General features: G+C 41.1%; 2 protein-coding genes across 22 annotated transcripts in view; both read left to right on the top strand.

Moving 5' to 3' along the window:
• LOC144535881 (ankyrin-3-like) overlaps positions 1-26,906 on the top strand; it is a 178,456-nt gene that overhangs the window by 136,170 nt on the left and 15,380 nt on the right. For 14 of the 21 annotated variants that reach the window (XM_078278637.1, XM_078278655.1, XM_078278646.1 and 11 more), the window contains 12 exons: positions 4,300-4,454; positions 4,760-4,971; positions 5,127-5,334; positions 6,046-6,142; positions 6,246-6,474; positions 7,244-7,369; positions 10,325-10,447; positions 10,954-10,980; positions 11,591-11,672; positions 22,741-22,815; positions 24,476-24,607; positions 25,053-25,196. In XM_078278637.1, coding sequence (XP_078134763.1) covers positions 4,300-4,454; positions 4,760-4,971; positions 5,127-5,334; positions 6,046-6,142; positions 6,246-6,474; positions 7,244-7,369; positions 10,325-10,447; positions 10,954-10,980; positions 11,591-11,672; positions 22,741-22,815; positions 24,476-24,607; positions 25,053-25,196 — 1,610 coding nt within the window. The remainder of the gene's footprint in view (positions 1-4,299; positions 4,455-4,759; positions 4,972-5,126; positions 5,335-6,045; positions 6,143-6,245; positions 6,475-7,243; positions 7,370-10,324; positions 10,448-10,953; positions 10,981-11,590; positions 11,673-22,740; positions 22,816-24,475; positions 24,608-25,052; positions 25,197-26,906) is intronic. The other 7 variants (XM_078278649.1, XM_078278644.1, XM_078278654.1 and 4 more) reach the window with 3 other exon arrangements.
• Positions 13,274-20,851, top strand: LOC144536133 (ankyrin-3-like). The gene is given in 2 exon segments (XM_078279088.1): positions 13,274-18,333; positions 18,335-20,851. Coding segments are annotated over 2 exon segments (7,470 nt in total). The 3' UTR covers positions 20,745-20,851.

The following is a 26,906-nucleotide window of genomic DNA, read 5'->3' as shown; positions in this document are numbered from 1 at the left end:
ATTGGACTTTTTACACCACTGCATTTCTTTGACCACTTTAGTTGCAGATTTAAATGATTAAAATGAAATATGAATCAACTAATAGATGATGATGTAATATTATGGATGGTTAAAATGAGCTCCACCTTCACCAGCTGCAACATTAAAGGGATTTACGCATTAATGCATCAATAATTATTATACAATAATATAATAAATATATTTTCTGAAATGAGCCATTCTGCATAATGAGTACTTTTTTAATACTTTTGCACTGTGATGTAAGTAAGGTTTCAAATGCAGGACTTGTACTTGTATTTCTACACTGCAGTACTGCAACTTTTACTCAAGTATTGTATCTTAAGGTGAGCAGGTAAATTCATCAGCATTAGATGTAACCAGTACACCATGTGTGTAACGAGAAACTGATGTGTGTGAGTAGTTGCCTTTACTGGTGTCACTGATGACTACTGGACAGAAAAAAACAGAAATCTTATTACTGATACAAGTCAGTGGTGTGTGCATACTGACTTTGCAAGTGTGTGTTTTGTGTATGTACGTGGGTGTGCGTGTGTGTTTCATTATCTTGCGGACACAGTAAACTACATCTTCCCAGAAAGCTGCCAGCCCTTAATGAAGGCGAGAGCCTGGTTAGTCCAGTGCTACAGCTGGGACCCAGAGGAACTAGATTTGTTGGGTAGGAACCAAATAGCATCCTCCCTCCCTGCTCCTCTCCCTCCTGTACCTCCCACCTCCTCCGAGGAAACGACATGGCCGAGGCTGATTCATGCTGATGGACATGATTATTTTACCCATCTCTGTTAATTTGTTAGGATACAACATTACTATTATATGGTTACAATGTAGTTTTGGGAAGAATCAAGACATACTGAACCTTTGTAAAGGGAGGACACTACAGTAGATACTACTTATATTTAAAGTTAGTTGGATGATGGTTCACCACGGCAAAGTGGATTTGTTTTAGCCTCAATAACATCCCAGGGAGAGTTAATAATACAGTATAGCTTTTACATTTGAGAAGTTCTTCCTAAAACTACAAAATATAGCTTTAAATCCATTATGGTTGCTTTCCAGCCACTTTCATTTAGAGACCATCATATTTCTTTTGATTTCAGAAGCTTTCAGTGGGCTTCTGATGTCACTGAAAGTAAAGGTTTTGATTGGCTGTTTGGACTGGACTGCGCTTGTTGGGCATGAGCCTTTTCCTCCTCAAGCCGAGCATCATCCTGCTTCCCATGATCGCTGTTACTTTACTTCACCTTTTAAGATCCGTTTTATGTCATCCCTCAATATTTTTGTGTAATTAATTTACAAAGACATTAGTAGAAAAGAGTTGTACTGAGCCATACTGTAAAAACTTGGAAGGGTCGATTCATTATGCTTACTGACAAGTATGCTACTTTTTATGGTTTGTTGTCACGTTACAATCTTCGTTGTATTTGTACAGGCTTGTAATTCAGGTTTTCTTCATAAAAATGTAAATTTTGAGATTTTAAGCACCTATAAAACTATTTCTCCACAATATTATTATATTATACATTCATTCATGACTGAATAAGCAACAATTAAAGTGGCGTCTCGATGACAACATCAGCGAACGGCACAAATATAGTTTTTTCCGGAGTAGCCCCGCCTCCTTCAAAACAGTGAGAAGATCGCAGAAGAAGAAAAAACTCAAATCTGTTTTGTGAAAAAGGAAAAAAAAACATTGTACCAGTTGTGTCCAACTTCCACAGTCTGATGTGAAAGTCTTAACATTAGCTATCTTAACTATCTAGCTTAAACCCAGCAGAAATGTTCTATCTTATGGTTTAAAGTACCCATATTATGAAAAAAAAACACTTTTTCTGGGATTTGGGGTGTTATTTTGTGTCTCTGGTGCTTCCACACGCATACAAACTTGGGGGAAAAAAAAACATCCATGCTGTTTTGAGTAAGATACGGGTTTCTGAATGTAACCTGCCTTCAGTCTCCAGGTGAGCTGTTCAAAATCTGCAGGGCTTTCTACGTCACTAGCCGAAATGAGGGGGCTAACCGCTAGCATGCTTTCAGTTCAAGTTCACCATAATCTACAAAAGAACTACTTAAATGTCCCTGTTCTTCAGTTATTCCGCGCAAATTTGGAAGTGCGCCCTCGTTTAGAAGAAGTCTCCCGGCTAATCCTGCCTTCTACTAATTGAAGTTAGAGAAACAGCTAGCTAGCTGATGTGATCCTTACCTAGCTACTGCGCATGTGCGACTCCCAACAAAGATGGTACAGAAGTGAGAGGTCTCACTCTGTAGCTAAAACAGAGAGCTCAACACACAGGGTGAAAAGAGGAGTTGCAGCAATGTCCAGTACAACAAAAATGTGGTGTTTTTTGAAAATTAAACCATGTAAACCTATTCTGATATACAATTATGAACCTGAAAATGAGCATAATATGAGCACTTTAAGTAATCATACACTATGATTAGTTGCATTGTAAACCGAAGAATCATTTATTATAAATCAGAAACACGATACTGTAAAAGGGAAATTTCAGACAGGAAACGTGGAGAGCATAACGTTACCAAACTACCGTTAGCAAGAGATGGCCGCAGCATGGCAGCTCACGATTGCGCCGTGTCGGCATACCGTTCAGTCATCAGCTTTTCCTGCTTGGTCTTCTGTGGGCTTAGAATGCGATCGTAACATGAGGTTCATTATGGAAAGTAAAATTGATTTCATTCATTTAGCAGAAACATCTTTTATTGTCTTTGATTCAGTTAAAGTTCATTGTTGGAGCAGCAGATAATCGCACAGAACATAACAGAAAAGTTTTATAAAAATAAAATTAAGTATATCATTAAAAAGTCTGTTAAAACTTGACTTAAAATTATTGAAAGGTTTTGTGTATCATGTTTATTTTAATGGCATTTCATGACAATATTTTCAACATACTGTATAACCAGTTGGTGGCCTCGACGGTTTCCTTGCAAACTTGAAATCCTTTACATACATTACGGTTTTGTACACGTTTACAAATGAGCTGCCAATGCAGCAAGCGTCTACTTCCGCCTACAATCTGGATTCATCAATAATGTCAGCAGGAAATAATAAATAGTGCATTTATGTATGTAGTAGGCCTACCTTAGCACTCATAGTAAGAAGCTGATTAAGGAAATAGTACTTTTAAGAAGTTTTGTGACAGTTTTTTAGAGGCTGATCAATGAATATAGTTCCTCTCTGTCTGTCCTTTTGTACTCTCTACTCTGAGGGGAAAGTAGTCCTCAGAATAGAGTATAGTCATCCTCCTCTCTTGTGTTGCTATCATGCCTTGTTTGAATAAGGGCTGTGCAGCTTTCTCCCCTCACTCCTCATTCCATTTCATGTTTCTTGTCAAGTCATGACATGCCATGCCAAGCCATGACATGCACTGTGAATGTCCCATCGAACTGCAGCCACAGCTATCATTATGAAGCAACACTGTCATCAGCAGAACTAAAAGTTCATTCTTACCTGTACAGTATGTGTTTGACGCCAATGTCCTTCAATGTTCCTTGTTCATATTTCACTTTATTTGTGGAATTAACAAACTGAACGAATGCTACTTTATTAAAGGGGCGCTATGCAGTTTTGGCCATTTCTTCGCTGTTCGCTTTTTGCTTGCAGGTTTCTCTATAGAGCTCCCCCTACAGCTTCGGAATAGATATTTGGCAACACTGTGTAAAAACTTGCTCAGTCAGTCTGCTGTTTCCTCTTTCTGTGTTCCTCCGACAATGCTTTCCTAGCTTTCTGCTTCTTTTTGCCGGCTCAGCCATGGCGATAGTGTGAAAAAAAAAGTGGCGTGTTTGTGTGCAGTGCCTAAAGCAATTCGTTACTCTCGAGACCTAATATCACGCAATACTTCCTGATGCTGCGGCTGGCGACTCGCCGACCAAAAGTTGCAAGGGTGGTTTTCCCAGCTCACAGGCGCTAGGGGGAAGTGAGACGACCACCATTCAACCCCAAAAAAGTCATATAACCATTCCAATGACTCCAAAGCTGTTTAGTTAAGGTAAATTAAGCTACAAAAACTGCATAGTTCCCCATTAATGTTAAACCCTTGCATATGCTTAAAGAGAAGCTGTATGATATGTTCTCCATCATTTGTATTTCAGATTTCTTTTTGCATTGGTTTTAGCCCCAGTGGGACTATGAATTTTCACAAAATTACTACTAATATCATTGTAACCTAAACCACATTTCTCTTGGTTTACACGTTATCTGCCATTTCAGTCTTAAATGAATAAGATATGATTAATTAAACCATACTTCCATGACATGTACCTTACCAGGCCTGTGATAGTGGAGATCCCTCATTTTGGCTCGATGCGGGGCCAAGAGAGAGAGCTGATTCTGCTGCGCAGCGAGAACGGAGAAAGCTGGAAGGAGCATCTGTACGACTATAAGAGCGATGACCTCAATCAGCTGCTCAGTGGGATGGATGAAGGTGAAGCACACAGCATTTTGACTTTTTTTCTTTCATTATTTTGGTCAAAACTTTGTCTTATAGTGGAACCTAGGCAAGGTTGTATATTTAAACATCAAGTAAAAGTATTATGTCATTTTTGTTTGTTTTTTTATGAATGCAAGTTACGTAATTACAAGACAAGGTCATTAAAGCAGATAAAGATAATTAAGAAACCTGGTGCTAGTAACACTACAAACTAAGCCCTTTCTGTAGGTTTAGAAAAAAAAATGTTTTTATCATTTACGTGTGATTGATTGTCATTTATGTATTTCCCTTCCCTGTAGAACTGGACAGTCCTGAGGAGCTGGAGAGGAAGAGAATCTGCCGCATCATCACCAAGGACTTCCCACAGTACTTTGCTGTCGTGTCTCGAATCAGGCAGGAGACCAATCAGATGGGACCAGAGGGCGGGACTCTGTGCAGCCGGAGCATCCCATTGGTTCAGGCTTCCTTCCCTGAGGGGGCGTTGACCAAGAAGATAAAAGTTGGACTGCAGGTGAGTCTAGAGATATGGACGACTGTTATCTGTCTCACTCAGAAAGAATTGTGACCACAGTGGCAGAAGCTAAAACAACACACACACAAATGTCCATGTAGGTACACAAACCTACACACACATTAAACACACATCACGGATCTCTTCTGTCCCAGGCCCAGCCGGTGCCCGACGAGACTGTGAAGAAAATCCTTGGTAACCGAGCAACCTTCAGCCCCATCGTTACCGTGGAGCCCAGAAGAAGGAAGTTCCACAAGCCCATCACCATGACAATCCCAGTCCCGCCCCTCTCAGGGGAGGGTCTTACAAACGGCTACAAAGGAGACTGTACTCCATGTCTCCGCCTTCTCTGTAGCATTACAGGTATGTGTGTGATGGTTCTGTACAGCTATCTTTGTGAGGACCAATTTGAGTTCTGCACCTTGAGAGTGAGAAGTCTTTCAAAATGTGAAGTTATTTTGGCTTGTCGTTAGTTAAGGTTTAGGTTAAATTAAGGTTAAGGATTGGGGTTAGACATTTGTTTGTGATGGGCTGGAGGATACATGACGACAATCTAAATGCACTATCTTTGTTTAAAAAGTGATATATACATATTTCATATTTCAACAGTTTTGTGGTGTCTGGGCAGTAAGCACTGTGTAAATTAAGAGAGTATATTTAATTTTTATAATTCTTAATTCATTAATTTAACATCTGACAAATTATCATTAAAACATATTACTTATAATAAAAACATGTCTGTTAACCCTTTCCTTGACTGGGTTACAGGTGCATAGCATCGGCGAGAGCGACACAGGATATTAAACCTGTTTCAAGCCCTTTGAACCTGTAATTGATTGTCCTCTGTTACTAACAGACAAGTTGGAAAACTCTAACTTGAAGACGTAAAGTAGATTTTTTATTTTATTCAAAATATAATATATATATAATTTTTAGGGGGGCTGCGATGAAATTTAGGGGGGCTTCAGCCCCCTTAAAAAGGGTCTAAAATCGCCAATGCTGTACATAGAAAACGTAATTACCTCAAAGGAAATTTTCAGGATGTTTAATGTTTCCCATATGACTGTCTACCAGGTGGTACGTCCCCAGCACAGTGGGAAGACATCACTGGCACAACTCCCCTCACCTTCATCAATGACTGCGTCTCCTTCACCACTAATGTTTCTGCCAGGTGAGACACTCCACATGCACACGTCTTACACTGTGGTTATTCAGAATCTGTTGTATACATCTCTGTGTCTGAATGTTCATCATTTTATTTGTCGTCTGTGCAGGTTCTGGTTAGCAGACTGCCACCAGATCCCAGAGACGGTGGGCTTGGCCATGCAGCTGTACAGGGAGCTCATCTGTGTGCCCTATATGGCCAAGTTTGTGGTGTTTGCAAAGACGAATGACCCAGTGGAGTCCAATCTGAGGTGCTTCTGTATGACGGACGACAAGGTGGATAAGACCCTAGAGCAGCAGGAGAACTTTGAGGAGGTGGCCAGGAGCAAAGACATAGAGGTACATAATTATTGGTTGGTTATAATCTGTTCTATTACAGACAGAAGGCGAGGGATATTGGAGCATAATCCCAAATTAAGGACCTTAATATGTAATAATAGCAGTACTTTATTTTTTTATACATTACATTTTTTTCATAACCTTTTTTTATTTTTTTTATTTCAGTGATTACCAAATTCCTGCACTACTGAGCAAATCCTCTGTGTGAAAGCTATTCTAATAAAACTATATTATGTGGTTAGGTGTGAAAAGTGTATGTGCACAAAGTTCTTGTCCATGGATTGTAACAAGTAACTTAACTTGATTCAACTGTCAGGTAAAACACTGGTTGCAAAGCAATCTTTTGTCAAATGCCTTTATAGTCGGTTATTTAGTTTTTGCAGTTTAGGTTAGTCACACAGCGACGGTGTCACTTGCGAATATGTTTAAAACTCAATCATTTATTATAACGTATTAATCTGGTGCCTTAAAATGATCGCAGCAGTACATGAAGCTTATATCATAAATCAGTAACTTTACTATAAAGGCAACATGAAGGAGTGCAAGGCTCAGAGCTGCAAATACTCCTGCAGTGCTGAGGAAAGAAACAGGAAGTTGAAAGATTAGTAAGTGTTTGTGCTGAGTGCTCTCGAGGGTTACAAGCCGCTGTGGGCACCTTCCAGACCTTATTATGAATACTTTCGAAAAATATGTAACGTAATGTATATGTACATATGATGCATGTTGTTGTTGCATGTGTCGTTCTGACCTCTGTGATGTGCTCTCTCAGGTTCTGGAGGGCAGGCCCATCTATGTGGACTGCTATGGAAACTTGGCTCCTCTGACTAAAGGTGGTCAGCAGTTAGTTCTTAACTTCTACGCCTTCAAGGAGAACCGTTTGCCCTTCTGTGTCAAGGTACTGTATACACTCTATCATCATCTCCATTGCCTACAACAACCTCCTTCTCAGACTGGAGTTGGAAGATCTATAAATCAACATGACAAAAAGTTACTAAAATTACACCAAAATTGTCATATTAGAGTACAAAAGGGCACAGGACATAATGCTGGAGAAAAGCAGCAGCCTAGATTATTTTGTTGCTGTAAAAATACTGCGCTAATTTATGATTGTTTTAGCTCTATTCCCTATGAGCTGCCATACTCTTACCCACACTAGCTTTCAATGCAATGATCCCAGTCCACAGGGGATAACCTAGTTCCCTTTTCTCATGTCATTGATCGACCCATTAACCCTGTGTTCTCCATAATCGATCCTCTTGCATCGTATGGTGAAAACGATTGTGTCTGCGCGTGAACTAGATCAGGCATCACTTTATCACAACACAACTAATTAGAACTACAGGAGCAGGTCGCCATGTGTATAACACTACCTACAAATAGGGCTGTTCCATTAGTCATTATTTAATGCTCAATTAGCAAAACACTTCTGTAAATAATGTTGAAAACAAATTCAAAGACATCTGGTTTAAAGGAATTTTGATATGCTTTGTGGTTGAAGCTTGAAGCTTTACTAGATTTAGATTTTTAGATGTAGATTCAGCTTTATTGTCACTGAGTGTAAGTACTGAGACAACGAAATGCAGTTTAGCATCTAACCAGAAATACAAAAGTCAGTAAAGTGCATATGTATAGTGTTGAACAGAATATATGCATATGCTAAGATATATACAGTATGAACTAGGGCTGTCAACATTAACGCGTTAATCGCGATGCGATTAAGGGTCTAGTATAATGCGTTAATTTTTTTAAATCGTATTAATCGCATGCCGCCATTTATTTTCATTTCACTCGGCTTTGCGTCGTGCCTAACAGGCTTCCATTTTGCCGTACTTCCTCGTAACACATCCTGCTGCTGCAGGAATAGCAACGCGGATTTCGGTGCCTCATTCTGGTGCCACTGATATGTCTGCACTTCTCTCTGATGCTCTGAAACACAAACATTGCTGCACGTGACGCTAGTTAACCGTATACTAGACAGCAGCTAACGTTAGCCTACCGCTAGCTAGTTAACACTATACTCGACAGCTGCTAACGTTAGCCTACCACTAGCTAGTTAACACTATACTCGACAGCAGCTAACGTTAGCCTACCGCTAGCTAGTTAACACTATACTCGACAGCTGCTAACGTTAGCCTACCGCTAGCTAGTAGCTGGATTAAACACGGTTACAATGCTGACAGCTAACGCTAAACGGTGTAAAGTTTGTCTGTATTTCACTGTAGAGGATTCCGACACCAGGATGTAACAATCTGCAGCTGCTGTTGTTGGAAAAACACAGACGGTGCGTTCAATGAAACTGGTAATTTACAGCCTCGTGGTGCATTCAAAGTTGTTGTTAAATTCAAATGTGTGACTAGATTAAATATATAATAAACAAATACAAATCTTAAAATCAAGTTCATAAAGTCACTTTCTTTGCATTCATTTGATTCCCAATCAAGATCAACTGGTAATAATGGCTTTCCATTGTTAATATGTACTTAAAAACAGTTCTGAAATGCAAAATAATAGAATTTCAATCATGTGATAAAACATGCGATTAATCGCGATTAAGAAAATGTAATCGTTTGACAGCCCTAGTATGAACATGTGCAGCAGTTACCAAAATAGAAAGTGCAAGTATTAATACAACTATAGACAGTAATATAAATGTGAATACAGTAAAGGAGATATATATACAATATGGACAGTAGTATAAATATGTAGGGAAAGAGAATATGTATTGCGCATACTACATGCTGAAAGTTTAATCTTTCAGGAGCAAATTCTTTGATCACAGAGCCAGCAAATTTCCAACCACTGTAATGAAATGTAGGTGGGTTTAGAAAATGTGTAATATAACCCTTTGTCCATGTCAATAACAAGTCACCTCTTGGTGTACCAATACCTTCCTCTTCTGTTACCTACTGTGCTGTACCAATAAGACACAGTATCCCTAAGTAATGTACACTCCAAATTCATACAACACTTCTTATGAAATGTGCTGAGATGTATGATTGTATTAAGTGTAAACTTGGCGAGGCCGGTGACTCAAGTCTGTTTGGTGTGTTCTGTGCCGTCGTCCGTCCGAGGGACCGTCAGCCTTCATTTTGGCCGACCTGACTTGCTGGGTTGGAGGGCGGGCAGTCGGACTCACTCCACCAATCTGATTGGTCCACCAATCTGATTGGTGGAGTGCTAACCCGGAAATAACGAGCGAGATGAGTGACAAACGCCTCTCAAAATCTGACGAAAATCTTTTTAACTGACCTTTGTCGATCTGAACTGAAGACAGATTCAGCAACTGTACGGCCTATTTCTCGCTTAAAATGTTTTCAGAAATACGTTTCAGTGAATTATTTTCGTAAAATAAGAGATTGTATTTCGAACAAGCCGCCATTACTATCGGCTGGAGAAGCCAGACCCACGTGACGCGTTCATCATTTCCGGTTTACATTTTACGCGCAGAATGTACGCTCAAGACGGTGTCACTTCGGTGTGTTCCGAGGCACTTTTTGGACCTCGGGGAGCAGACTGATCAGTCCGACTGCCTTTTCTGCCGACGGTCAGCCGTCGGGTTGGTGTGTCAGGGGCTTGCACTGTGGCAGAAAAGGCCCGGTAAAACTGTCAGTCACCATTGAATCAAGATAAAATATTCCTATTATCTGTGAAATAAGCATGTGACGGAGAATCGGAATCGAGAATCGATAAGAACCGGACTCGAAAGGAACACATCGGAATCAGAATTGTTAAAATGAAAACGATGGCCAACCCTACTCAAGTGTACGGTGTACACATTATAGTACATTCGCAGTGACTACCACCTTTATAAAGAAATGAGGTACATAAAGAAGCAATGTTCTCTCTCTAGGTGAGAGATCCCAGCCAGGAGCCCTGCGGCCGTCTTACGTTCCTTAAAGAGTGTAAGACTATAAAAGGCCTTCCACAAACTGCCGTGTGCAACCTGAACATCACACTTCCTGCAGTGAAAAAGGTAAGGTAACATGAACTCACCATTCTCTGTTGTCACCTCCATAACCATACTCATGGTTAGGGTACTTTTGGCCCCAATAACACTGATAGATGAAAGACAGAGAAAGACTTTGGCCAAACTGCCGCCACTGTGTCTTTTATCTGTTTAAAGCTTCTCTCTATGTAAATCGGTTATCTATGCAGTGGATTCTTGTCATTGGCTGTTTCATTTTGTTCCTACCTACTTTTTGATTTGGATGACATGCTTTTGGCTGAGGGCTTTTTTTGATTGTCAAGCTGGCTTTTTGTGGCTTGAATTTATTTGCTGTTTTTGCTGCTGAGTGTTGGCGCTTTATACTCTTTGGTGTTTGTTTTGTCTGCGTTTTTTATTTTTTGTTTGCTAAAGTGGCTTCTCTTCTGAGTTGGAGCTTCTGTCAATCACCCCTTTTTCACACCCTGATGTTTCTTTTCCCCCTGCTTTCCATTATGTTACTCCCCCCTGTTTCTGCAATGCATCTTGGGAACCAGGAAATGGAGTCAGATGCAGAGGATGAGGTAAACCACACCCTCCCCACCATTTGCTGCCCTCTGCGCTAGATCTATAGTGGCCGTGCTTCATCATAGCATTATTCTTTCCGCTTCTACAAGGATAATACGAGCTTTCCTTCAAAGCAACCTTTAGCTGCTCAGTTTGCATGATATATTGTAGATATGAAAAACGATTTGTTTTATGTCCAATCCTTATCCTTTCCGCTCTACAGTATGTGATACAAGTGGCTTTGGAGTATAGATGTACTTACATTGTCCTTAAGTTAAGATTTAACCCTTAGTAACATTAACTTAAAACTGATTATTTGCTCTTTTAAGTACTTAAAATGTAGAGTTTGTAGGCCTCTCATGAATACCCTAAGCTAATTTGGCTAGCTTGGCATAGCAACATTATTGTAAGTAGTACTGCAGTGCAGTAAATGCTCTTAAAGGACAATTTGCTGCTTTATTACGCAACTGTTAAATATTGGCTTTGTTTTTATGTTAATACCAACTAATGCAGACAATTAGGTTTGCTTTAATTTAACATTTATAAGGTGTTGGTCATTTGGCAGCACCATACAATGTAGGATGACCAAGAACTAATAGGTTTTTGTGTTGTTTGCTATTGTTGCAGACTGAAAAGCCAGAGCGACGTCATACCTTTGCATCCCTAGCCTTACGTAAGCGCTTCAGCTATCTGGCCGAGCCTGCACTGAGTGAGTTTTGACATTTTCACTAACAACCCCTTTGATGAATATAATAATGCCAATTTTCGTGGATAAGATAGTTTATTAACAATTTTAATTAACCTGTAAAATGCGTGATAGATTTGTTTCTTACTTAATGTAAATTAAAAATGTAAATGCATATTTCTCATCCTACATAACATGCACTGTCCACATGCCTGTTTACAACATGGTACATATTTTTGCATGGGTCAATGAGTGGTTTTTGTGCTGTGCTTGCCCACCTTGTGAGTTGTACTTCTTCTGGGTTTGTTTGGTTGATTTCAAATGTTGAGTTTTAGAAGTCCAAATGCAGCAACTTAAAAAAAAAAACTCTTTGCTTTGTGTTATAGGCATTTGGGCGGGAGGTTAAAGTCACATTTTATGTGTTTTTCATTTGTCCCCTCTGAGTTTAAAGCTTTTTTTGCTTTGTGATGATGTAGCAGCTTTTGTGGGACATGCATGCATCATAGGAGGTCTTGAGTTTGGCTTACTTTTAGTTGTTTGTTTTTCACACTTTGTGCTTGTCACCAGTTGTTACCGATCTTGCATGACAAAATGGGCCAAAACTTAAGTCTTGGAAAACACATTTTGTCATATTTTGTTTGTTACATTATAAATGGAAACTTCTGCAGCCATTGTTTTAGCTTTGTTGTATCATAGTGTCCAAATTGTCTTTGGGGAATCTATCATTACTGTATGTCATTTTTGGACCAAACAGATAAAAGGCACTTTTAAAAAGCGGATTGAAATTAGAGCCAGAATCCATACGCTGATTTTAGAACATCTGACGTCCAAAGAGAGAAGTTGTTTTTGTGTTAATCCTGGTGCATTTGTCTTACCATTTTTCTGTTGTCAATTGTTAGTCTTTGCCATTGTCTTTGGAATTTTACTTTGCTGCTGTATGTGCTTCGTTGAGTTTATTCATTATGTTGTTGCTGCTGTTGTTGCTGTTTGAGTCATGTCCCAATCCTGAATCACACAGAAACACAAAGTGTTTCTTTTCGTAACTCCATCTTCAATCAATACTCAAATATCAGCACTTTATTAAACTGCAGTTTTTCCTTCCTTGATACCAGGCCTGTGTCACTGACAAACTCTTCCTCCTCTGATCTCTTTTTCTTTCACATTTTTTATTCCTTTTCCTTCCCCAACATACTTTTCTGTTACATTTACTATTCCACATTCTTTTTATTCTTTTTTCCCATTCCTTCTTTATCAATTTTTCTACAAAATCATCTGAAGAAACCACAGTTGAGCGAAGCACAACAGCAAGAACACTGCCTGCTGGTTACCCTCACAAACCTGTCTTTCCAACCAGACCTTACCCACCATGGTCGACTGCTCCTATTACCGTCCCTGGTCAAACAAGGCCCGTCGGAGTGGGGGGTTCCCTCACCTCTACCGATTCCCCGACAGGCTCACCAGCTGCTTCTCCATTGAAAACTCCCTGGCCCCTCTCCTCCCTTTCACCTGTATGTCCTGCAACAATCAAAGCCTCCCTGGGAGCACCACCACACCCTACCCTGTCATCCCCAGTTAAATCAGTTAGCGACATATCAACCTCATCCCCTGGAAGGTCTTACAGGACTATGCCTTCACCCATTAAAACTGTTGTCCAGCTGGGTCAGTACCCTGTCCAGGGGTCTGCCAGCCTTGTATCCTCTGGAAGCCCATGTAAACTTGCCACAGATCCAGCATCAATCAAAAGCTTTGCTTCAGCATACACATCAAGGACTTCCCCACTTCACGCTATACCCAATGGTTCTGTACCAGAGAAGTCATCAGATTCCATTACTGCTCTAGCATCGCCAAAGACACCTTACGACATGTACAATTCTAATCTGCCTTTTAAAACTGCCCTTGGGTCCACAATTGCGACAGATGCAGGTGCGCCTAACCTTTCTCCTGTTAAAAGCATCTCCAGCCTGTCCTCTTTGAAAACCTCTGTAGATTCAACACTCTCATCCAGAGGAGGGAGGTCCTCCCTCCCGTCTCTTTCCTCAACTGGGAAGACAACCATTGCTTCCTCAGAATTGTCCATGATGAACGGATCAGTCTCTCCTGTTAAATATCCATCCTCCTCCTCCACACCATCCTCCCCTTCTTCTCACCAACTCTCAGAGAGATGTAGCAGCCTTCAGGAGAGGATCCAGGCCACCACCCAGGCAGCAACCTCTGGTGTCAGCGCAGCCATAAATGAAGCTATAGACTCATATTCTGTGTCGGGCTATGGCACTCTTAGATCACTGTCCTCTTCGCGTAAGACTGCAGCAGCAAGCTCTGCTTACGGTTCTCTGAGATCTGTAGCTGCCTCCTCCAGCTCGGCAGTTTCTTCTAACACGGTGACTGTACCTGTGTTTTCATTAGTCAACGTCATTCCAGAGACCCCTGTCAAACCAGGGCCAGGGTCTCTCAAAATGGCACTGCCTGATTCTTCGCATGTCTCTTCTTCCCCTTTGTCCTCCTGTGTTACCACATCAAAAATAAATTCCCAAATGAAATCCCCTCCGTTTATCACACCAGCTATCATCCACCCAACTGGAACTTCCAACCAGGAGATACTAAAAGATGTAGCAGACATGAAAGAGGATCTGATCAGAATGACAGCTATCTTACAGACAGACACACAGACAGCAGCTAAAACTGTCCAAACATCACATATTGGCACTCCGAAAGAGACCAAGTTAGAGGATGAAGAGCCATTTACTCTAGTGGAGAAAGTGAAAGAAGATTTAGTGAAAGTCAGTAAGATATTACAGAAGGACATCATGAGTGAAGGTAGGGCCATTGCAGGTAAAGAGAGAGCCTCGGAGGATGAATGGGAGGAATTTACCAAAGATGAGATTGAGGAGGCACAAAGAGGTGCCCTCTCAGAGTATTACACTCCTTTTGATGAAAACACACTCCTGCTCAAGCAGCAGTCCATGTCCAGCAAAGACTTAGATTTGGCTAAAGTAGTAGACTTTTTAACACATGACATTGGCGCTAGCTCTCTCTCTAGAATGGCAGAGTTGAAATGTAGGAACGAGGAGGAGGCAAAAAGTGCAGGGGAAGAGAAACAGAAACGTGTTCTTAAACCGTCTATGTCGATACAAGAGCACAAACTCAAAATGCCTCCACCGGTCTCAGGCATGCTTAGGTCTCCCTCAGAGAAGGACCTTAGCAAACTTACTGAATCATATCAGGGGTCGGACACTATCTTGGAGTCACCCGAGGACCTGTCCCATGAGCAGGATAAGAGTCCCCTGTCAGACAGCGGGTTTGAGACCAGGAGTGAAAAGACACCCTCTGCTCCTCAGAGTGCAGAGAGTACAGGACCTAAGCCTTTATTCACTGATTCACCCATCCCTCCCTGCGTAACTGAGACAAGGACTGAAGTGGTCCACATAAGGAGCTACGATGATCCTTGTGAGCCTTTATTAATGGAGGAGGCTGCATCTGCTCTTCCTTTTATAGAACCAGATGCAGCTTCAACTAGGTCCACGACAGCCTTACAGATGAAAATGCCAGAAGAGGACTCCATGATAAACAAAAGTGTGTGTCTTAAAGAGGAAACACATATTACTACCACTACTAGAATGGTCTATCACAAGCCCCAACTGACTGATGGCGCAGAGATGATAGAGGAAGGTATGTCAGTTAGCGACATCATGAAAGCTTTTCAGTCAGGTAGGGACCCATCTAAAGAACTGGCAGGCCTTTTTGAATACAAAGCTAGCCAGGATTCTGTCAAAGGCGATGAGCTTACTCCTAGATTTCTTGACAAAGACATTAAATCCAAACCCAAAGTTGAAAGGATAATCGAGGTTCATATCGAAAAGGGCCACAGCACAGCAGAGCCGACTGAGGTTATTATCAGGGAAACCAAGAAACACCCTGAGCTTTATGTCTACAAAGGGGACCATGGAATTAAGGAACTTACTGATTACGACGATGCCCAACCGGAAGAGGAGGAACTTACTGCCGAGGAATCTCTCCCCTCCTTCCTAGAAACATCTCGCGTTAACACCCCAGTGTCACAGGAGGAGGACAGTCGCCCAAATTCTGCCCAACTCATAGCAGATGATTCATATAAAGCCCTGAAACTGTTAAGCCAGCACTCCATAGAATACTGTGACGATGAGCTATCAGAAATCAGAGGCGAGTCATATAGGTTTGCTGAGAAAATGCTCCTCTCAGAGAAACTTGACGCGTCATTACTGTCTCACTCTGACACAGAGGATTCAGCAATGGTTACAGACAAAAAACGCCACGTAGTTTCTGAACAGAGTGGTAGCCGTGGAACTGGGAGTCAGCAGCATGGAAGCCCCAAAAGAGAGTTTGTTTCTAAGTCATCAAGAGATGGGTCCCCTGTATCTGGTAAATTTGTGCACAGGGACGAACCATCTCAGTTTGATAAGGTGACAGTGCTTCATTACTCCACAGAGCAGGGCAGCCCCAAACATGCTGTTTGGATGCGTTTTACAGAAGATAAACATGACAGGAGCAGGGATAAGCTCCTTTATGAGGATAGGGTGGATCAAACTGTGAAGGAAGCTGAAGAAAAACTCAGTGAGGTATCACAATTCTTCCGTGACAAAACAGAGAAGCTCAATGATGAGCTGCAGTCCCCCGAGAAAAAGCCTGTGAGACAAGAGCCAAAGGAACCCAGGTCCTGGCCTAGCTCAGCATGCAGTACCCCTGAGAAAATACAGCAAAAACCTAAAGCAGAAGAGGGCTTCAGTAAAAGTAAACTCAGGGAGCCTTCTGTTGGTAAAATGTTTGGCAGTACCACTACAACTGAAAAGAAAAGTTCTAGCTTACCAAGCAGTCCCCAGAAAAGCATGCTCCCCTATATCAATGAGGACAAAATTAAACAACAAACTAAAACTAGTGAGTCTGAACCCTCTTCTCCCTCTCATGTAAAATCAACATCCAAAGTCAATGCTGTGAGGATGAAGTTTGAATCTGCGGCTCAGAAATCAAGTCAGTCTAGTCCAACCAAAATTCCTCCTCCGGTGCAGCCAAAACCTTCAATAAAGAAACTACAGGAGAGCAAACTTACTGCTTATCAGCTTTTCTCTGGCGGAAAAACCTCAAAAGCATCTGAAACATCAGAAGAAGTAAGTCCGAAAAAGGTAGGGAAGGACACAGACAGCAGTAAACCTGCTTTGATATCATCAACCTCTATAACCCCAAAACATACAGGAGACAAATTGCCAAACAAAAGCATCCCAGAGCCCTCGTTGCAAAGACAATTTAGTGAAACTGAGACTCACAAAGCAACTACTAAAGGGACAGATATCACTTCCACTGTTACTCTGGAAATTAAAGAAAGCAATAAAGGTCAGAAAGTCCAGACACCCGTTGTTCAAGATACTACTAGACTACTAGAGAAAGATACTGATGCTAAAAAGTACCAACAAGTCACAAAAAGTGAGTCTGCTTCCAAAGAAGTAATAGCTGAGGTGTCAAGAAAAGACACAGACGAACCACTAAACAAAAACCTTAGAAAAAAGACAGAATTCCAAATTCCTGTAAGATTGTCTTCTACTTTAGATAATGACCTTACAAAGAAACCGACCATAACTAAACCCTCACAGATACCCACATTATCAAAGAGCAAAATACAGATGCGTCTTGAGACAACACCGGCAAAAACAGATCTGACTTTTGAAATTCTAGATAATGCACCCAAAGATTCCAACTCCAATAACCTTCCGAGCCCTAGAGACACACTGGAAAAAGTGATAACTTCTCCAACTGCTACAACCAAAGAAAACTTCAAGGGCATCAAAACATTACCTGTTTATGTCAGTGTCCAGGTGGGAAGGCAGGCAGAGAGGGAGGCCAAAGGGTCAATGTACACGGTCAAACAGAAATCAAATTCAGCACTTAGCCCCATAAGCCCCGATGATGACACACTAGAACAGGTCTCTTTCATAGATAGCTCAGGGAAAAGCCCCATTACACCAGAGACCCCCAGCTCTGAGGAGGTCAGCTATGAACTTATGCCCAGGACCCCTGATGGCTTTATGGGATTCATGCCAGGGAAACCCAGCCCCATCATGGAGGTATCTGAAGAATCAGAGGAAGATGACCAAAGCAAAGTTGTTTTCTCTTTTAAAGAGGTCCTACCAGAAAGCAAAACTAGTGTTTACAGCACCCAAGCAGATCTTGCTAATGCTAATGAGAAAGAAATGCAAAAAAATGATAACCAGCAGGAAATAACTTGTAATTTCAACCAGCAAGTAACTGCAATCAATGGCAGGCATGATGAAACATCAGAGCAGGAACATAATGAGGTCTCAAAAGACAAAGGCATCGCTTATATTGAGTTCCCTCCCCCTCCTCCTCTAGACTCGGCTTCAGAAAGGTCAGACTCAGAAAGGAAAGGTTCCTGTGCCTCTTCAGAGACTGAAACAGAAATGATGGAGGTGAACTTACAGGAACAACATGACCAGCATCTATTGACAGAGCCAATTATACGTATCCAACCCCCTTCCCCAGTGTCCCCAGGGGAAGATGACAGTCAGTCAAATGATGAAGAGGCAGGAGAAGACGAGGATGAGTCAATCTTTCAGCCAATTCCTTGTAGGAAATTATCTTGCAAAGTTCCTGAAGAGGAGGAGGAGGAGGAGAAGAAGAGGAAGGAGAAGGAAAAGACATCTAAAAAAACATGACAAAAATGGAAATAACAATGAAACTAATGGTGGGACCAATGGCTACAATGGCTCCAATGGTTCCAATGGTTCTAAAGGTTCTAATGGCAAAGGAGAGGAGTATGAATATGAACAAAATGGAAATGACCAGTCAATTACAGACTGTTCAATAGCCACAACAGCAGAATTTTCTCATGACACAGATGCGACAGAGATAGATTCCCTAGATGGATATGAACTTCAGGATGAGGATGATGGCCTGTGCGAGCAGGCAGATGTACGGCTGTTTGGTCTTCCAGACAGCAGGAGAGACGTCTGGGCAACAGACACATTTAGGTCAACTGACCGCAGTTTTCCTCCAACCAAACTGGAAGTTATTGAAGAGGAGAAAACCCCAGAGGAATGTCAAAAGGACGAAAAAGATACCCCCTCAAATGGTGCAATACCTGATGGTGTTAGTAAGGATGGGGTTAAAAGTCAGGAACAAAACCAGACAGATAAAAAAGGATTTTCAGACACTTACTTTAGTTATAAGTTAGAAGAGGAGTTTAATTCTCCTTTTAAGACTGTTGCCACTAAGGGGCTGGACTTTGACCCCTGGCCCAGTAAAGGCGGAGAAGAAGAAGTCGTTGACATGGGAGGGACAAGGGGAAGCAATAGTGAGCCTAAGCCTTTTGGACTGGCTGTGGATGACCAGTCTCAGGCCACAACACCAGACACTACCCCAGCCCGAACACCAACAGACGATAGCACGCCGACGAGCGAGCCAAACCCATTCCCCTTCCATGAAGGGAAGATGTTTGAGATGACACGCAGTGGTGCGATTGACATGAGCAAGAGGGACATGGAGGAGAGGCTCCAGTTTTTTCAGATTGGTGAGCATTACTACTCGGCGGGCAGGTACAGGGTCAGGGACTCAGAGGTAGATGCCTCCTCACAATACGGGGATCAGTTTAATATTCAGGATCCCACAGACACCTTAACAGTCCCTCAAGTCTCCATTCAGACTACTACTGTCCAACTAGAAATATCAAATGCGACTGGCAGTTACACCACATGCAGAGACTCAACTTCTAACACTGAGCCTAAATTCTCCACTTTTAGAACAGGATTCAAGATGTCATCTGAAAAAACATCTGATGCTTCAAATAGCAGTTCTAAATGTAGAATACCAAGCATCTTTGATCACTCTAATGACATAACCTCAGGAACAACTGTAGATAGTTCTTATTCTGTAACCTCAAACTATACAGATTATTCTAATTTTGATACATCAGGCATGACAGATTATTATTCAATTCACAGACTTCCTTCAGGTACATCCAACCATTTGGATTGGACTTCAGAAAATCACACTTATTACCAAAGCACAGATTCTTCTTCCGCACTGTCACAACAGATTAGCAATCCCCAAACATGGAGCAGCAATACCAGTTGCAACATCCCTGACTCCCATTATGTCCATTCAGACGTCATTCAGGCTGGCAGTATTATGTTCAACTTGTTGTCCTCTCCGAGACCCACTCTGCAGGAGGTCAGCAAGATAGAAGCATCCTTCAGCCAGCTAGAGGAGAACAGCAGGGAAGGCAAGGCTTATACTAATGTGGCAATAACAAACAAAGGAGCAAAAGAGGTCAAAGGCAAGATATGCAAGTCCAGGCTACCAGTGAGGGCGCCCAGCAGCAAACTATGCAGTCAAAGTCAATCAATAGTGAAAGACAATGTTGATAAATTCCTAGTAAGGAAACATGCAATGCATAATGTCAGGGAAAGATTACAGCCTTTTAAGAATGTATTTCCTAAATCTAGAATCCCAGTAATGAAAGCCATGAAATACTCCTCTTGTCCCCGAGAGCAGAAGCAGGTTGGAACTAAATCTGCTGTTAGTGATAGAAGCAATAAAACTGCCAGGGGTAATAAACAACTAACTAAAGGTAGATCCAGTACTGAACACAGATACAGTTTAGTGCAAACTGCAGGTATAATTAGCAGAAATGAGACAGGAAGAAAAAACAGTGCAGTGGTCTCCAAAAATGTTAAAACAAGGTCGGTAAATAGCCAGGCAGCCAAACATTTGGACCAAACCATTCCCAAGGAAGCTGAAAGAAAGTTAGAGGGGAAAACACTGTCCACTGAGGAAGAAGAGAGCTGCAGCCTCAGCACTACCAGGAACACGTCCTTGTCAGAACCATCTAGAGCTTCTAGAAGTTCCTGCCCTTCACGCACCTCTACCTCCACCAGCACCACAACATCAACACCATCTGCTAGAGATGTGAGAGCTGAGGTTGAGCAGGCCAGCAGTGAGAGGATGAGGAGGAGCAGGAGGAAGAGTAGGCGGACACTTGGAGGGAAGGAGCAAGGGAGTCAGGTTGATCAACCAATCACGACTCCTGTCACGGAGAACCAGACTAGTTTGTAAACTCTTTCTAAACACTTGTTATACTTTATATTTCTTTATGGGATGCATGCAGCTGTTGTGGATGCTTTGTGATGTGATGTTGTAAGTAGTAGTAAGCCTTCTCTTCTTCTTCCTGTCATTCTTGTTATCTGTGTCCTGTGCTGTCTTATTAAGACAAAGAGGTAAAGGCTTAGACACAGAGAATCGATGACAGAATCAGCAATACTGATAAAGAAAATTTGTCCCTGGATCCCTGCTTTCATATTGATTGATGTTTATAATTGGTTAGGGAAAGGGGTGTCTGTATATGTGCTATGAGAGTGGATTAATTACCTAATGGCTAGTTGGAGCTTTGCAACAGACTATAGTGATGTCTTTTGGTGCACAGGACCTCCACTTCTAATATCAGCAAACACTTTTTAGTTGTCAGTATTGGTTCGCAAGATCAGGGGCTAAGTTAAGAGTTAGTATGCATTCCTTTCCAATACTGTGGGGGTCTTACAGGGTACCACCCACATTCTCACTTTCATTCCACATTGAAGATCAAATTAGCATGCACCTCACCACATGACACCACACCACTCACTACCACCGTCGAAATGATAAAGAGTCTAGATGTAAAAGATTGTTTGGGGAAATACAGACTTTGTGTTTGTTTTGGTCTGCTTGCCTAGTTTGTAGAAATCATTTGGTGGTACTTTTGCTCTTTTGGAAACACTGCGAAAATAATTCATCGGCAGAACTTGACAATCAGATGAATGTCAGCTCCACAAGAGTGTTTCAGTCGTTGTAAAACGTAGTGCAGCTGGGCTACTTTTGATTTCAAGTTGAAGCCATGAATTGCTTTTATCAGTGGGAAAGAGTGTTGCCTGTTGTTAGTGATGTGATACAACGCTCTTTAACTCTTTGAACCTTTACTACTAATACTACTGAACGTCAAACATTTTAGTGTGAAAATGTGATTTTTTTTTTTTGTTTCTCCTTTTCTGGCCTCACAGATCCTCGTGCTTTTGATTTTGTATATTCAGTTGTCACAGTGATGTTCTTTAATAGTGCTAGTCGAAAAGTTACTGCAAGAATCTAATTAGACGTGTATTCAAGTTTACTTAGTTGTCCTCGTTATGAAAGCTAGTCTAGTGAAAATGGTATAGAAATCTCCATTACACTACTCTCTATGTCCTGTTTAGAGGGCATATCTGCATTTGACAAGGCTTAATAATTAAGAGAAAAGAAATAGAATATAGTCCTATAGACAGTCCATTGTAAAACATAAAAGAATAGTTGAACCTTTTGGGAAATACTCTTATTATCTGACATAACCCGATGTAAAACCACAACTTTTTTTCACGCTGTTTTTGTATGGAATAGGTAGTAGCCAGATTTCTTTTTACCTTTGGACAGAGCCAGGCTAGCTGTTTTCCCCCATTTCCCGTCTTTACGCTAAACTAAGCTAAGCTAACTGTCTCCTGGCTCCAGCTCCTTATTGGACAGACAGAGACATGAGAGTGGTATTGAGCTGTAGCACATTTCCCAAAATGACAAACTATTTCTTTTATCAAGCGTCCATTATTCAAACTGAATCATTGAGGAGAGTCTGGCCAGAAAAACAGTTTTTTTGTTTTGTTTTGTTTTTTTCAAGAGGTGAGACCCGGGACAGTGAGCTAAAGTTAGTCTTTATGTTTGTTCAGTCGCCAACCCTACTGGGTTTAACATGAATATCACATCAGAAAATGCCAAAACAAAAGAGACAAAAACTCATTTTAATTAAGTAGGTCAATAAGGTATTAAGTAGGTCTTATGGTTAAACCACGTTAATGTCTGCAGTCTGAAACAGACAAACTTTCAGTTCACAATCCCAATCTGTTTCTTTCATCATTGATCCCCATGGCGGTCATTTTTATAGGAGCCGTTTTGTGTATCTCTTCCTAAGAAACACTTTTAATTAATTTGGGGATTGTTGTCCTAGTAACACATGCTAATTGTTTGTGTCCTGCCCTTACTTGCGTCCTTGACACAGGCCCTCAGAGTCCCTGTGAGAGAACAGACCTCCGCATGGCAATAGTAGCCGACCACCTCGGACTCAGCTGGACTGGTGAGTGTACACACATCTCAGTTTTTAACACAAACACACTCAGAAACAAGCATGAAGCGAAGCAAGAATACCATCTTGATTATGGTCATTTATACGACATAGAGAAACAGCTCAAATGTTCATCTCAATCAGTTCCAACCAGAGACTCGTACACTTAATGACGATAGCATTCAATATATAATAACTGATAAACATTAGATATGATGCCTGTCTTGTAACAAAGACAATTCACTATGTGAATTTTAAAGAACACTCACGTATGTATGGACGGAGCCCAGCTCTCAAACAATTAGTTTTACAGTGTCTGTTGCCATCTGGTGGACATATAGCATACATGTCTTAACTGAAAAGTACTGCAGTGGTATTTATAGTCCCAGTCAGACATCGCTACACATATGATACAAACTGAGAGGGGGGAAAATTCAAAAAAACTTTGATTGTATTGTAATTTTTCAACTGCATTTAAAAAAAAAAAAAAAAAATGTAAACATACACACTTCATTATGAGACACTTGAGGAGTTAGGGGGCTGAAAGATACAGTAATTATTGTGTTATTATTATTGTAGCAAAAAGCGTGTACAGCAATGTGTTTGTATTCTTCCATGTCATGTATATTTGTGTTTGAGTGTGTAAGAGCAACAACAAGAGGATTTTATGTAGATCTTGTATTTGAGCAGCGATAAGGGTGTGGCCTCTGCAGTTTAGTTCAAGCCTGACCACCTGCACTGCAGCACTGCCCCACGCCTGCCTGCCTGCATGTGTGTGAGTGGGCGTCACCATGTGTGTGTGTGTGTGTGTGTGTGTGTGTGTACACGTACACAGACGTCCATCCGAAGTGTGTGTGTGAATAGTTGTGTACCTGTCTGTCCGGTGCAGTGACTGAGTGAGTGAGTGCTCAGCAGAGAAAGGAATCTAATCCATATTTAATGTGTGTTCCTATTGCAGAGCTGCAGTGAACAATCTGCTGAACATTATGTTCTCGTGGTTTAAAATTTACAGCCAGTCTGTACAAGCAACATGTCACTCCTTTATTAGCTTTAGACTGTTTGGCCAAGTGTTTGTTAGTCATAATCATTTAGTGAATTATCACTTAGGACATGAATTAAAATAGAAGTATTGACACATATCATGGGGATTTTTTCATCAGATAAGAATATGTCCATCCCCTCTTGTTTCATGAGCAATTAAGTGTAGCTTGTAACATGAGACCAGATGAGTTGAAAGGTGAATTATAATAGCTGCAAGCCTGAAATCTAATTTGAAATGCCTCACTCTTCATAGTTTTTCTGCATTTCTACACGCGTTAATCTGTGTAAACCCCTGTGGCAGCAATAAAAACCACACTCGATGTGTCAGGCAGCAGCTAGTTTCTGCATTTGTGGAGGCATTTTTGTACGGTCACTCCGTTTTGCAATGTTGTGATGTTGTTTGTGATTCTGACAGCCACTGACTAAGAGAGAACATGAAACTTAATGGATGATAAATCACAGTGCGTCATTGTCAGTGCAGACACTTTTAGGATAGGTTACCTCAATAGAAATGAGACTCGTGCAATGTTAGTGTCAAGGCCGATCCGTTGAGCAACAAATGACGGAATCTTTATGGTTTTACTTTCTCATGAAAAGTGTTTTTTTTCTGCGGTGTTTGTTGCCGTTACAGAGCTGGCAAGGGAGATGGATTTCTCTGTGGAAGAAATCAACTTTATCAGAGTGGAGAACCCCAATTCCCTCACAGCACAGAGCTTCATGCTCCTAAAGAAATGGGTGCATAGGGACGGTAAAAATGCCACAAGTAAGCAGTGTGTGTGTGCATGTATTGTTTTTTTAAGATTATCTTTTGGGCATTTTAGGCCTTTAATTCCACAGGACAGATGAAGACATGAAAGGGGAGAGAGAAGGGGAATGGCATGCAGCAAAGGGTCGCAGGTCGGAGTCGACCCCGCGGCCCCTGCGTCGAGGATTAAACCTCTATGTGCGCCTGCTCTACCAGCTGAGCTAAACCGGGCCGCATGTGCATATATTGTTATGTATGTGTGACAGAGAGAAATGGAAATTGTAGTTCCTATCTAGGTCTTTTTCTAAGCTAAGCTTTTTCTAGGTAACATTCTTGTATATGAGAAAACATGTTTCAGTTGCTAGTTTATGAAAACAAGGAATCAATAGAACTGACAATGTCAAGGGTTTATGCTATTAGAACATGACTGTGAATGCAATTTCTCTGTGTCTCTCCTCTCTAGCGGATGCTTTAACTGCGGTGCTGACTAAGATCAATCGGTTGGATATTGTGACTTTGCTGGAAGGGCCCATATTTGACTACGGTAACATTTCAGGCACACGCTGCTTTGCCGATGATAACGCAGTATTCCCGGATCAGTCCGATGGTAAAGTGTAGCCCACCCTAGCTGAACTCTCAGTCTATCTTTCAGTCTATCCCTTCACCCTTCTTCACCTCCTCTCTCAGCCAGATAGTCAGACCTGACTGTGTAAACAAATACCAGAACCAATCAGGCTTGACCAAACAATGGAAGTTAATAAGAACTGAACCAAAATAACTCATATCAGTTAATGGACCATCAGGTAGTAACAGCATTAGAGTCTTCCTTAGCAGTCACCCCAGTCAGCTTGTTAGTTTTCCAACACTGGGCAGTGCAATTAATTTGTAGCACTCAGTCATTGGAACGTTAATGGCTAGATAGATTTTTGGGTGATTATTTATATATTTTTCTATAAAATCTGTACCATTTTGGGTGCATGAGACTTTTTAGTATGTGTGACTGTTATTGTAAACTGTTCAAAAGCATGATCCTGAAGCAAATGTAAGCCGCTAATGAACTGGTGTCTCTGTCCCATCTGATAAATGTGTTGATAATCCTGTTGATAAAGCACATTTTTGAGATGGGTTTAGGGCACTGCTTCACGATTTGGTTTATTAATAGTTATGTTTATGTGTATGTTACAAGTTTAGAATTTGAACTGATACCCAACACATGTCCTTTTGTCAATTTCTGTTGTATGCGATTAGAAAATACATAAAAACATAATTATCACAACAAATTTCTAATAGCATGCTTGCTTTAAGCAGCATGGCAAGTCTTTCTCTCTTTCTAACTTTCTCTCTTTCCTCTTTAATGAAAATGAAATGTGGCAGCGACCAGTATTCTCTGGTTCTGACAGACCCAATGAGGGACATTTCAGAACAGTGATGACAATGTGCCCTTTGTTACAGACAGATGCTTATAAAATACAGCAATTAGCCTTTTTATCACAAGTTAGGCGCAGTCACAATTTTCTCAAAACCCTACACAAACCACCTGTCCAACAAAGGGAGTGGTGTTTTGTTAAGCATGTGCAGCAGATGTGTTTACATTTGTACGTACTTTTTACCCCACTACATATTTTAATGTATTGATACTTTCCCTTTTTGATTTTAATACGTCTTTCACCACTGCATCAACTGTATGCTTGACATTGTTTTGCTTTTTAGAACCACTGCCATTAGGTCTGTACCCAGCTTTATGTGAACATTGTTCTATTGTTGTTCGTCAATGAAACAAGAAAATTAAAACCTCCAGTCAAATCAAATGATCTCTCTTTAGCAGTCAGTAGATGAACCTACAGAATTGTGTGTGTTAGCCAGGCACTCTTTGAAACAAACTTCTGAAATGGGCCTCATTGCCAATCTGTCTAAATTAGGTTTCTGAAAGTCATCCTAACACAAAGATCCATGTTACGATTGCTTTAATGAGTGGATGTTTTTGCAAAGATGATTTAAAATGAAACCAACATTTAACAGATTTTTAATTATTAACAATAATTAACTAAATGCATGGCTATGGCTTTGTGTGAGAGGCTGCCTGCTCTAATGTTGTTGGCTAACAACAATACACTTCTAACACTCTTCAAATGGGTGGAGCCTTTTCAACACATGAGTGAACGCATGCATGTTTCTGCAGAGCACACCTTCATGGATGGATGTGCTCTGTCCCAGATGACGCTCACAGATGAGTTGAAAATGAAACACCTTTTTTCAAAGTGTACAGTGTATAATTATGCTTCTGTGTCACTGCTGTTAGCTGTACTGTACCTGTCAT

The sequence above is a fragment of the Sander vitreus genome, chromosome 21 (genome assembly GCF_031162955.1).
Source record: "Sander vitreus isolate 19-12246 chromosome 21, sanVit1, whole genome shotgun sequence".
Lineage (NCBI taxonomy): Eukaryota > Metazoa > Chordata > Actinopteri > Perciformes > Percidae > Sander > Sander vitreus.
This window is presented reverse-complemented; position numbering and strand designations above follow the sequence as displayed.